Genomic DNA, 12,552 nt, shown 5'->3' with positions numbered 1-12,552 from the left:
ACGTATTAAAAGTTCAAACAAAAAATAATATTTAGGAGAGAGTTGTCAGAGTCACAGTGGTTATAACAAAGTTAGCGTACTTGAATGGTACGTAAAACCTGTGCCTTTATATTCTGCGTATGAGTCATTCGTATATATTGTGTTTTGAAGTGGGCAGGGCACTTTTACGCGGGACATACACGCTCCGTGTATTCTCCATTTTTTAGTCGTAGTACAGTCATTTGGCATTTATTTTACCATGGGAGTTGCTGTGACTCGACAGAAGCATCCAGATGTGATCGTGTACGTGAAAGCGGGGCACAGTGGGCAGCTCCCCGAAGCGACTTATACAGAAGCCAACGATATATACGTGGTGCTATACAACCAAAATGGCGTTCACTCTCATGAAGTGAAGCTAGCCTACCCGTACGTATTTCAACAACACAACGATCATCACAGCTTCACCATTACACACAAGTTCCTCATCGCTGGTCTTAGAAATTTCGGGCCCATCGAAAAGATAGAACTTTGGCGCAAACCAAGAAAGCGCAAAGGAAAGAAAGATGCTCCCGAAGGTTGGTATGTGGAACGAATCGCAGTCGAGAGCATATACGAAAAAGATTGCATCTCAATCTTCCCCGTTCATCGATGGGTGTACACCGATATCAAATACAATTTTCATCGTTACGGCGTTTCTTTGCCACAAAATGACAGCGACATGTATATTCGTGACAAAGAACTTGATTTGAAACGTAGCATGTACAGTTTGGACGTGAAAACAAAAGGATTGCCACCTCAGGTAAGGCTTAGCTTTGTCACTGTCTTCTTTAATTGTCACAATGGCTTGCATTATATTCAACAACGCACAGAATGCTAGCTCTATTCACTATATTGTCACGTTTCCTCCTGACTTATTTTCTAAAACACTATTATATACTATATAACGAAATAATATACACATCTAAATACTGATGATATAAAATATAGATTTCGTGTACGTTATCTCGCAGACCAGTTTGGCGTATATTTCCTTTCTTTCTAAGGATATGGTTGATATGTAGTGTCTAAATAAATATCGTGTAGGCATTTATAGAAACAATCCATCATCGAAGGCTGGTTACGTTATGACGTACACCATGCACACAGGTGCCATCCAATTTGAATATTATTTCAAAGGAACACACAACGAACAAAAATAGATGTCCATTGTACAGGCATTGTACAGGCATTGCAAACAATTGTAATATATAAATATCTGTCAATGTTGGTTTCAACCAGCAACATGTTGGATGATATCAGTAAAGACAATAGTTTGTAATATTGACGTGTTTTATAGTATGTCACGTGTACGTTTAGATGACCTTCATGTACATCACAAACGGCATAGGAAAACACCATGGAAATACGTGCACAATCATGAAGGTCACATTTGAGCTTATAGAAATGATCGTTGCACAGCCTTTAACAATGATAGTGTCACATTCAGGGAAAACAAAGTCGCGCTACTCACAGTACCCAAGAAATAAAACTAAGCTTGTTTTCGCAAAATTCTACAGGCTTAGGCCTCTGATAAAATATGCAGTCTGGGCAACAACAACAACATATATACGTTAAGCAATCTTGTTTCATTACCACATATAGATCCCTCTCAAATTTCGTATTACTTGTGAGACGGTAGAACACAGACATATTATGTACTGATGGTCTGTGTGTGTTTAAGAACCACCCTACATTCGGTCACTTTGCTATGCGAGAGTTGTCAAGTCAAGGAAATAATGTTCACTATTAATCCTACCGGTATGTGACGCTTTGAGAACAATTTTAGGGGCGCCAAACTGTGATGACCGCCTACTCACAAAGCTCTGTTTAATGTGTGAAATGAAACAAATTTTGCTTACGTAGAGCATGACTTGTAAAATAGATTAAATGTTGAGGAATTCGTTTTGAATAGTCTTAACAATGAGATCACTGTCACAAGAAATGCAATGTACTTAATGAACACTACACTGTACATAGAGCTTTACAGGAGTGGAAAAGAACGCAATGATTGCAGAGTTTTACCTTTGCAGAAAGGGACGCATTGATTGCAGAACCGCAAAGCTTTACAGAAAAGGGGATGCATTGCCTGAAGAGGTTTACGCATTGACTGCAGACGGGAAGGGAGGGGGACGCTTGACGGCAGAGCTTTACGGGAAGGGAGGGAACGCATTGACAGCAGAGCTTTACGGGGAGGGAGGGAAACTCATTGACAGCAGAGCTTTACGGGGAGGGAGGGAAACTCATTGACTGCAGAGCTTTACGGGAAGGGAGTGGAACGCATTGACTGCAGACGGGAAGGGAGGGGGACGCATTGACTGCAGACGGGAAGGGAGGGGGACGCATTGACGGCAGAGCTTTACGGGAAGGGAGGGAACGCATTGACAGCAGAGCTTTACGGGGAGGGAGGGAAACTCATTGACAGCAGAGCTTTACGGGGAGGGAGGGAAACCCATTGACTGCAGAGCTTTACGGGAAGGGAGTGGAACGCATTGACTGCAGACGGGAAGGGAGGGGGACGCATTAATTGCAGAGCTTCACGGGAAGGGAGGGAACGCATTGATTGCAGAGCTTTACGGGAAGGGAGGGGGACGCATTGACTGCAGACGGGAAGGGAGGGGGACGCATTGACGGCAGAGCTTTACGGGAAGGGAGGAGAACGCATTGAATGCAAAGCTTTACGGGAAGGGAGGGGAATGCATTGACAGCAGACAGGAAGGGAGGTGAACGCATTGATTGCAAAGCTTTACGGGAAGGGAGGGGAACGCATTGACAGCAGACAGGAAGGGAGATGAACGCATTGATTGCAAAGCTTTACGGGAAGGAAGGGGAACGCATTGATTGCAAAGCTTTACGGGAAGGGAGGGGAACTCATTGACAGCAGACAGGAAGGGAGGTGAACGCATTGATTGCAAAGCTTTACGGGAAGGAAGGGGAACGCATTGATTGCAAAGCTTTACGGGAAGGGAGGGGAACTCATTGACAGCAGACAGGAAGGGAGGTGAACGCATTGATTGCAAAGCTTTACGGGAAGGGGGGAACGCATTGACAGCAGACAGGAAGGAAGGTGAACGCATTGATTGCAAAGCTTTACGGGAAGGGAGATGAACGCATTGATTGCAAAGCTTTACGGGAAGGGAGGGGAACGCATTGACAGCAGACAGGAAGGGAGGTAAACGCATTGATTGCAAAACTTTACGGGAAGGGGGAACGTATTGACAGCAGACAGCAAGGGAGGTGAACGCATTGATTGCAAAGCTTTTCGGGAAGGGAGGGGAACGCATTGACAGCAGACAGGAAGGGAGGTGAACGCATTGAATGCAAAGAAGGCACTGATTGTAGAGCATTACAGGGAGAAAACGGAGGGGTGAAATTATCTAATATGGTGATTTAAAGTTCACAATAGTTCATTCACCTGATATTTGCTAGCGATGAACATCATTTCGTTTATATCGTCGTTGATTTATGTGATGTGTAATTATTTATCAGTCATACTACATGTAAATAACTGAAATGTGGACAATCTTATTATATCAAAGCATATGAACTCTATGCATCATGATTCAGTGATCGTGTTGTACAAAACGTACACGCCGACGCAGTTACAGTGAATTCTATAAGCTCCAAATTATACACAATGATGCGTGGGATAATTTGATTAATATAGTTAATTATAGTTAATTAATATAGTTAATATTAATATAGTTAATATTAATATAGTTAATATAGTTAATTATAGTTAATTAATATAGTTAAATATAGTTAATTTGATTAATATAGTTAAAGAAATGAGGTTTATTGTGGTTACAAAAAGCTAAATGGTCGAAATTGTCCGTCATGCACAGAGTATTGCACTCGGGTTATGTTTTACTATATTGTATTATACTTATTGATGACTGGACATGGGTCATGTTCATTACAGTTAATGAATTGATAATGGCTAATTACAGCGATTTACTGAAACACTAAACATCAAACGGGTGTTACGTGTTTATCAACGCCGGGGACGACTAGGGTGACTTCGTGCATTTAGAGTAATCACCGTAAGCCATGTTTATAATAATATTCGTTGGTTACATTGTAGATGACATTCTTCGAGTCAGTGAGTGGTATGTCTAGACACTACTATATTTTGACACTTACACAAATACAAACGGTGTCACTATCCACTGTCGATCTGCAGCTCTGATTTTTCGCTATATTAATTTTTATGTCTTGCATCACGGTATAAGTTGAGATGAGTGGCACATTTGTTGATGCTGTGTATGAATAAGATATATATATATATATATATATCACAAGATTAATGTCGGGGCATTTGAATTAACGTAACTGAAGTCTAGGTCCTGGCAACTGATGATGTATATCGTACGCGAATATGAAATCCACTATGCTCGCAGTGACCCAGAACAATGTGGCTCGGATTATAAAGTCATATCTCGTATTCTTCACAATGCACATTCCACTGAAATCAAACACACGTGCCGTATAATGGAAAGAACAGAATCCATGTTAGTATCGGTCGAATTGTACTGTTTTTGTTATCATCATGATGAATAAAAGTATATGGCGTTTATTTAGTGCATAACTAAGATGCACTTAAAAAGGGTTGCAAAGGGGAAGCTGTATATGGAAGTATGTAGATTGGGGGGGGGGGTAGATTAACGGTGAGCAAAATGTATTTATATTTATATACTACATTGAAAAAATAACTGGTGTAAACGTATATGTTAAAATAGCCCCCCTGAATTCAAATGGTAAACCTTTCCTTTATCAGAAAACTGTGCTCTCCGTTTAAAAGATTCCCTATCTCATGTGGTGAACAGCAGTTTTCCGACTTGCAACGCAATACACGCAGTTGAGTGTTGTTACTAGGCTTTGAAAAACAATTTTCCAAAATAGCGTAGTATTTTATTTTACTTTTAAAATTGCCATTACAAATTGTGGTTTAATTTTGCTTTGAAAAATACACTTTTCTACAACTTGAAGTTAGTTTCCAGAATTCTGACAAATTAATAAAGTATGGCGCTCACAGTTTTATTTGACGCGCACAATCACCATAAACGTTACTATTTTGTCTATGCATTATTCTCTTATATTCATAAAAATCATTCAAAAGTGTCACAATTTGATGTTTTAGGTGAAATCTTTACCTGTTGATGAAGAATTCTCGTTTCCCGAAAAGGTAGGTCAATGGTAAAAATACCTTTCAAGGTTGACACTTCGAAAAAAAAAGGTTTTAACTCATTGGTTATCAGTATTATGTGTTAAACAGCAACGTGCTGATGACGTCAGTTGCTATTCTGATAACATGTATTTTACAGTGGGATATTGGTAAAAGAAAACAACGTCTCATTGAAGAAAATCAACTTGAAGACATTGGATGTGGTGAATGGGAGTCTTTCGAGGAAATGATGTCTGTTTATCGGGGCGATTTTGAGAAACCAAGGGTAAGCAATCGTCTCACAAAAGTTGGATGTTCCCACGGCAACTGAATAAAATACAATATTCACCATATTTACTCGGTAACATAATTTACCTACAATGAATGATGATAACATAAGGTAATGTTATTTAATATACTAACTTTGTAGTGCGTGTCAACTAGAATACTGTTATGTGAGAGCGTACATAAATAAATTTGTACAATTTTGAAACATTTAACATGGATATATTAGATTATTTAAAGCGGAGGGGGTCGTCGCCTGCGTACGCGCGTGAATTGAGTCCCAAGCGACGATAACTACCCCCTGCCGTACACCCTTACCAAATCGAAAGGCCAGTGACCCCCGGGTTTATTATATTCAATGTTAAACCTTTTTCTTTAGAAAGAATGTAAAAATATTAACAATGTCCCTGTCACCAATGGTAAAATGCAATCTTTTCACTTTACTGTGCTCATTATTTGAACGTTAGTCACTAATTACATTTACTAGTGTGTAGCACGTGACCTGAAATCGGGGCATCACGTTAGAGAAATGTATCGATGATATGGAACATCACTGTTGTCAATTGCAATACTGTAAATGCATTAAATTTCACTGGATTTTAATTTTACTGTTTGATACTTGATTGTAATTATATTCACTGGGATTACCAAACAATGAGTTTCATTTTACACGTACACGTGCACATATCATTTAGCGGATTTCACTTATCAGCGAGAATAGCGAAATTAAAACCCAGTGAATAATTAATTAGTTTACAGTATAGTAGATGTTACTTTGTTTGCTTTGATTACGAAGTATATCCACAGTAGTATGTGATATTACACTAGCACATTGATAGTTTATTAATTTATGTCCGTAGTGTTTAGATCATGACTGGCAGAGTGATAAACATTTTGGTGAGCAGCGACTTGGTGGATGTTGCCCCATGCTGATCAGCCTGTGTACCAAGATACCAGAAAAGTACGTTTTAATCACCTCAAAAGCACATTCAGCAAGTTGACCTTTGGTCGACCCTTAGATGAAGACGATCACTTCAGGTTACACTCATAAGATTGCCATGTATATTGTGTGTAACATTCTAAACATTCCATCGGCTGTTACCATAACGACCAACAAACAAGACTATGTCCACTCGTCCTTAGCGTAACTCCGTAGTGGGTAGAAGTATTCGTTCAGACCGAGCTTGTTATTCTGTAGAACCTAGCAGCATAATGACCCTGCTACTGACATAACGGCTACATGTTTATGTACCAATAAAATCCAGTGTTATCAAGTTCATTTTACATTTTTTTCTATATTGTCATGTGATCAAAATCTGGGGAATGAGTTTAACGAATATATATTATTATAATGTATTACATATTAACCTGTAACATTGTAACTATGACGTCGTATATTTGTAGGCTATACGTAACTGACCGCATGGTGGAGCCCTTTCTGGAAGGTTATTCTCTGGCGGCTGCCATAGAACTGCGGAGAATGTTTGTGATTAACTTAGAGATATTAACAGATATACCGTGTCAGAGAGGTCAAGTAAGTTATATTAATGTGCATATTTTGTGTGTCAAAGGTGAATCTTCTCATAACACTTATAATAAGATATGATATGATAGAATATGATAAAAAATGGTATATGTGTGATTTGATATTGATGTGGCGATGTTATGTTATAATACAGATATGTTATGATATAATATGAAGTGATATGATATGATGTATTATATGATAATACTATTTCAGGTGGCCGCTCCTATCGCCTTATTTTACTTGAACAATGCTAAAGAGTTAAAACCTGTTGCGATACAACTATATCAAACAAGAAACAAAGATAATCCGGTGCGTTGACTTATTTTTTATTTACTATTAAATTTGTAGTACCACTGCGATATGATGTTAGTTGTATTTAAAGAAACAACTTGTTCGTTTACATTCTACCCATCTCAAGTAATGCCAATATCTACAGCGACCCACGAACCAAGCACTCATGTTATCTGTTGATATTCTGTCTTGAAGGTGTTCCTTCCATCGGACCCCCAGTACACATGGTTGATGGCTAAAATGTGGTACAACCACGCCGAGTCCACTTACCAACAAACATGGGCACATATTGGTAAGTAACTTCATTCGTAGTGAAGCGGACAATATATGTTTATGACATGCTCGGTATTATTTGGCATTTACTGTTATCAATGACATCGTGGTCTATCAATGAATATAGTATTTACTGTTATCAATGATATCGTGGTCTATCAATGAATATAGTATTTACTGTTATCAATGATATCGTGGTCTATCTATGAATATAGTATTTATTGTTATCAATGACATCGTGGTCTATCAATGAATATAGTATTTACTGTTATCAATGATATCGTGGTCTATCAATGAATATAGTATTTACTGTTATCAATGATATCGTGGTCTATCTATGAATATAGTATTTACTGTTATCAATGATATCGTGGTCTATCAATGAATATAGTATTTACTGTTATCAATGATATCGTGGTCTATCTATGAATATAGTATTTACTGTTATCAATGATATCGTGGTCTATCTATGAATATAGTATTTACTGTTATCAATGATATCGTGGTCTATCAATGAATATAGTATTTACTGTCATCAATGACATCGTGGTCTATCAATGAATATAGTATTTACTGTTATCAATGATATCGTGGTCTACCAATGAGTATAGTATTTATTGTTATCAATGATATCGTGGTCTATCTATGAATATAGTATTTACTGTTATCAATGATATCGTGGTATATCTATGAATATAGTATTTACTGTTATCAATAATATCGTGGTCTACCAATGAGTATAGTATTTACTGTTATCAATGATATCGTGGTCTATAAATGAATATAGTAATTACTGTTATCAATGATATCGTGGTCTATCAATGAATATAGTATTTACTGTTATCAATGATATCGTGGTCTATCAATGAATATAGTATTTACTGTTATCAATGATATCGTGGTCTATCAATGAATATAGTATTTACTGTTATCAATGATATCGTGGTCTATCTATGAATATAGTATTTACTGTTATCAATGATATCATGGTCTATCTATGAATATAGTATTTACTGTTATCAATGATATCGTGGTATATCTATGAATATAGTATTTACTGTTATCAATCATATCGTGGTCTGTCAATGAATATAGTATTTACTGTTATCAATGATATCGTGGTATATCTATGAATATGGTATTTACTGTTCTAAAATAACGTGGTCTATCAATGAAAATGATATTCATGGTTTTCAAATAACGTGTTCTATCTATGATAATGTTTCTCTGGGTTTTAATTTTGCTTATTTTGCTGTCTGCAAAATATGCTAATCCAGTGAATATGTAAAATTTAGCATAGAACACATTATCTAAATGATAAAACCGTGAATTTCAAACCCATTGAATATGCCTGAAATGCCAAATCAGGGAAATTTAAACCAAGTGAAAATTAGTCATTTTACAGTACTTAGTAGTTCGTAATTACTTGCAACCCTTGGTAACCAATACATTAAGACACCTACTCTGTTTTATATTATGTTTATCTACAATTTTTAACTTTCGTTAATTTCTAGGTTTGTCTCATTTTATCATGGAGTCTATAGCTGTGTGTACCCATAGAAATCTATCCTCGTCCCATCCTATTTTTAAAATACTGGCACCACATTTCGTCCACCTTATGGCAGTTAACAAGTAGGTGTTTTTAAATGCCCCGAATTGTTATGGCACATGTAAAGTGCGTTATTACGAATATTTTAAGATGTGCCAAGAAATGATTGACTTATACCTAACCAACTAAATGTGGGCTTCTATGGAGTCGTCATCATTTCTGTCGCCATCGTGCTATTTAGCCAATGAACGATGTCCTAAGTCAACAGCGGCGTGAACATGACGTCAAAGATCAACCATTCTCGAACTTACACAATAACAGTAATATTTACCGGTAGTAATATACATTTATTTGACAATGTTTATTAATAATGTTACTTACATGTTTTATTTCCCATGTAGCCGAGCATTGTCATACATACTAAACCCTGGAGGCTGGATGGATACAAATACCAACATTGGAATCGTAGGACTCAATGAAATAACTAGAAGAAGGTGTGTGTATAATACGTCACAACGTGTGGTGTTTATTTACGTCACACTATGTTGCGGGTGTGAAGCGCAGTTTTCTATTACGTCTCATTGTGTTATGAACGTAATTGTGGTTCGTTGATTAGATCTAGATTTATTTTAGTTTGACTGATCTGTAATATGTTTAGAGATGAATAGATGATAAATAAATGTCTTTGTGGTATTTTCAAAACTAACATTTAAATGTTTTATTTCAGCTTTGAGAAATGGAGATTGAATATTCAAGGCACATTGCAGAGAGATTTGCAGAACAGAGGGGTTAGTGTACTGCGTCATTTTATGGGGTATTCGGTATTGTTCGGGCTTCATACTCGGTATTGTTCGGGCTTCTTGCTCGGTAATGTTTACCATTGGTTCTTATGATGGAGATATGAGAATCGTCTAGTGACGTATGGTGAAAACGTACATAATGATTTTTTGTTGAGAATTATTTTTAAAAAAATAATGGGTTTTAATAATTGCCAAACAGTATTATTTCTTTAACATTGTATTCTATGGAATTGTTCTGAAAATATTTGAATAATATTTTGCTAATTTTCTCAAAATACGGTACTGAGAGCAATTACGAATCACACTGTGTAATGAGGAGAGTGTAACATACGATACGATCTTATAGGTATTGGATGTGAACCTTCTGCCGTACTACCCGTACCGTGACGATGCATTTGCATTAGATGGTGCCATCAGGAGATACGTTAGAACTGTGCTATCCGGACATTACAGTAAGTCAAATTTTACATATCTCGTCTCGTATATTGTTTTATTTAGACTTTGCTTGAACGTGACTTTCACTGTACTCTCTTTGTTAACAGAGAATAGTATGGAGGACATTGAGCAAGACTCAGAAGTACAGAAATGGAGAGAAGAACTTGTGGAGTCTTTAGAGGAGGGTGGTTGTGGACTTCAGGTGCGTAATGACATCAACAATATAGTGTTTTTTTGTTTTTGTTTTTTCAAATGTTTTTTGTGCCAGGCGACAGTTCTGGACATTGAATGTCACTGTTGTCTTCCCTGACGTTTTTTTTGTATGTGCAAATTGCAAGTGCTCGGGTTGACACGCATTTTTGACACATAAGCCATATTCACTACATGGCAGGACTGTGCTACCACCTCTCTATCAAATAGCAGTTTAATGCGCTATCCTGGCGTTAACCAGGCAATGTGGTATTTGATATGTGAAATGGACGTTAAGTTAAGTCGAAAGTTTTCATGGATGCCAAATCACATTATCCATCCCATAGTACCTTGCGCATAGAGTAACAATGCTTGGATTCAATACAGGGGACTACGAATCCAGTAGTTGGGTGTAAAGAGAGCTGTTGGAAAATGCTCCTTCCTACTAGTATCATATACTAGTAATGGGTATTGCAAAGGTCTAACATATCCACTTCAAGTTCTCTAAGGAGTCTCAACGAGCGTGTCTTGTTAACAGGGTGTTCCTGGTATTGATATGTTTGGTACGTTAGACGAGCTTATCAACACTGTTTCTGGCATACTGTTCACATGTAGCGTACATCACGCTGCTGTCACGTGCCCACAATATGACGAATATGGTTACCCGCCGAATTACCCAACCTTGTTGAAAGAAGCGCCGCCAAAGAAAAAGGTTCGTGTGATTCTCATTTCAAATAGCGTTCTCATTGTCCCAGTTTAAGGTTAATGTGCTCGCGATGTCTAAGAAATCGAAAGAATTACGGCATTTCTAATTTGATCACAGGTTATGTTCTGTAATATTTGCACATATATTGATACCATGACAACCATAATGTAGAGAACACTGTACACATCTTTCCACAGAAAGCGCTCCGAGTCAGCGATATTGTTAAGTGCTTGCCGTCCAAAGATACTACAGTTGACATCATGGCAATCTCCAAAATATTCAGTGGTCACCATGGCAACCATTTGTCAGAATATGAAGTACAGTTCCTGTATGATCCAATAGGACTGTCATCATTGCGACAGTGAGTTTAACCCAATGACGTCATAATGACGTATTAATGATAATAAGAATGTCAAAGTATTTATCCCTGGTGGGTCCGACTAGGTACCGACATGGTACGCCGGAAACCGTCACAAGTCCAATTTGAATATAGAAGCTCATTTGCGATACATGTATTAATATTTATAATTGTGTGAATTACTCACATCCTGTCTCAGCTTAAATAAATACATACATTTTAGAATTTCTGAGAGTGATAATATTCGGAGCATTCTTTTTCCGCAACTGTTTTAGCTCCATATTTATCAATGTTACATGTTGTTGATTGGTATAACCTATTTACAGAGATAGTTGTGTGATCTCATCTAAGAATGCATCAGACTTCATAGTATCATTATTTTTATATTTTTCAGATTTCGCAACGAGTTGAGAGAAATATCTAAAGGTATCAACATGCGCAACAAGGGACGCCAGGGTCATCACTATGACTACCTCCACCCTGCTATAGTGCCGAATTCTGTATGCATCTGAGACGATCACATTACGTTTTATTTTCTACTAAGATAACAACCTACACATAAATATCCCGTCATTTTTCAGTAAATTGCGTAAGGTATTCACAGTTTTGCAAAAAAACAAAAAACAACAACAACAACAACAACAACAACAACAACAACAAAACACCGCAGACATTTTTTGAAAAAAAAAAAACGCAGAACGGAAATATCAATGAATCAGTGCCCGTGATGGAAAATTACTGATAACTTTTTAAATTACTCAAAAACCCTTTTAATAGAATAATTAAAAATTGTAATTGTTCCACGACAAAATTAATATTCCACCAGTCCATCATAGACCGGCAAAATGTCGCCCGGTCTTCGAATAAAGTTGCCGGATATCTTGCAGGCTTATGCTTTAAAGAAAGTTGTATTGTGTAATAACAAAAGGCCACGTGTGTAGATAGAATACATATTCATA

At 37.2% G+C, this 12,552-nt stretch overlaps 1 protein-coding gene across 1 annotated transcript; it reads left to right on the top strand.

The window, feature by feature from the left end:
* Positions 1-132: 132 nt before the first annotated feature.
* LOC100372903 (polyunsaturated fatty acid lipoxygenase ALOX15B-like) lies at positions 133-12,498 on the top strand. Its single transcript, XM_002731046.4, has 15 exons — positions 133-778; positions 5,156-5,200; positions 5,340-5,465; positions 6,325-6,425; positions 6,869-6,998; positions 7,206-7,301; positions 7,479-7,575; positions 9,071-9,188; positions 9,507-9,599; positions 9,833-9,893; positions 10,252-10,357; positions 10,448-10,542; positions 11,068-11,241; positions 11,433-11,596; positions 11,988-12,498. The coding sequence occupies exons 1-15, from the start codon at positions 239-241 to the stop codon at positions 12,103-12,105; spliced, it is 2,064 nt and encodes a 687-aa protein (XP_002731092.2). The 5' UTR covers positions 133-238; the 3' UTR covers positions 12,106-12,498.
* The last annotated feature ends 54 nt before the right edge of the window (positions 12,499-12,552 follow it).

This window comes from Saccoglossus kowalevskii, chromosome 4, assembly GCF_978046115.1.
Source record: "Saccoglossus kowalevskii chromosome 4, keSacKowa6.1, whole genome shotgun sequence".
NCBI lineage: Eukaryota > Metazoa > Hemichordata > Enteropneusta > Harrimaniidae > Saccoglossus > Saccoglossus kowalevskii.
Note: the sequence above shows the minus strand (reverse complement) of the source record. Positions and strands in the feature narration are given on the sequence as shown.

Coding starts and splice junctions, on each gene's coding strand:
- LOC100372903 (XM_002731046.4), top strand. CDS start 239: ATGGGAGTTGCTGTGACTCGACAGAAGCATCCAGATGTGATCGTGTAC. Junction 5,466..6,324: donor GCGATTTTGAGAAACCAAGG/GTAAGCAATCGT, acceptor TTATGTCCGTAG/TGTTTAGATCATGACTGGCA. Junction 11,597..11,987: donor GGACTGTCATCATTGCGACA/GTGAGTTTAACC, acceptor TATATTTTTCAG/ATTTCGCAACGAGTTGAGAG.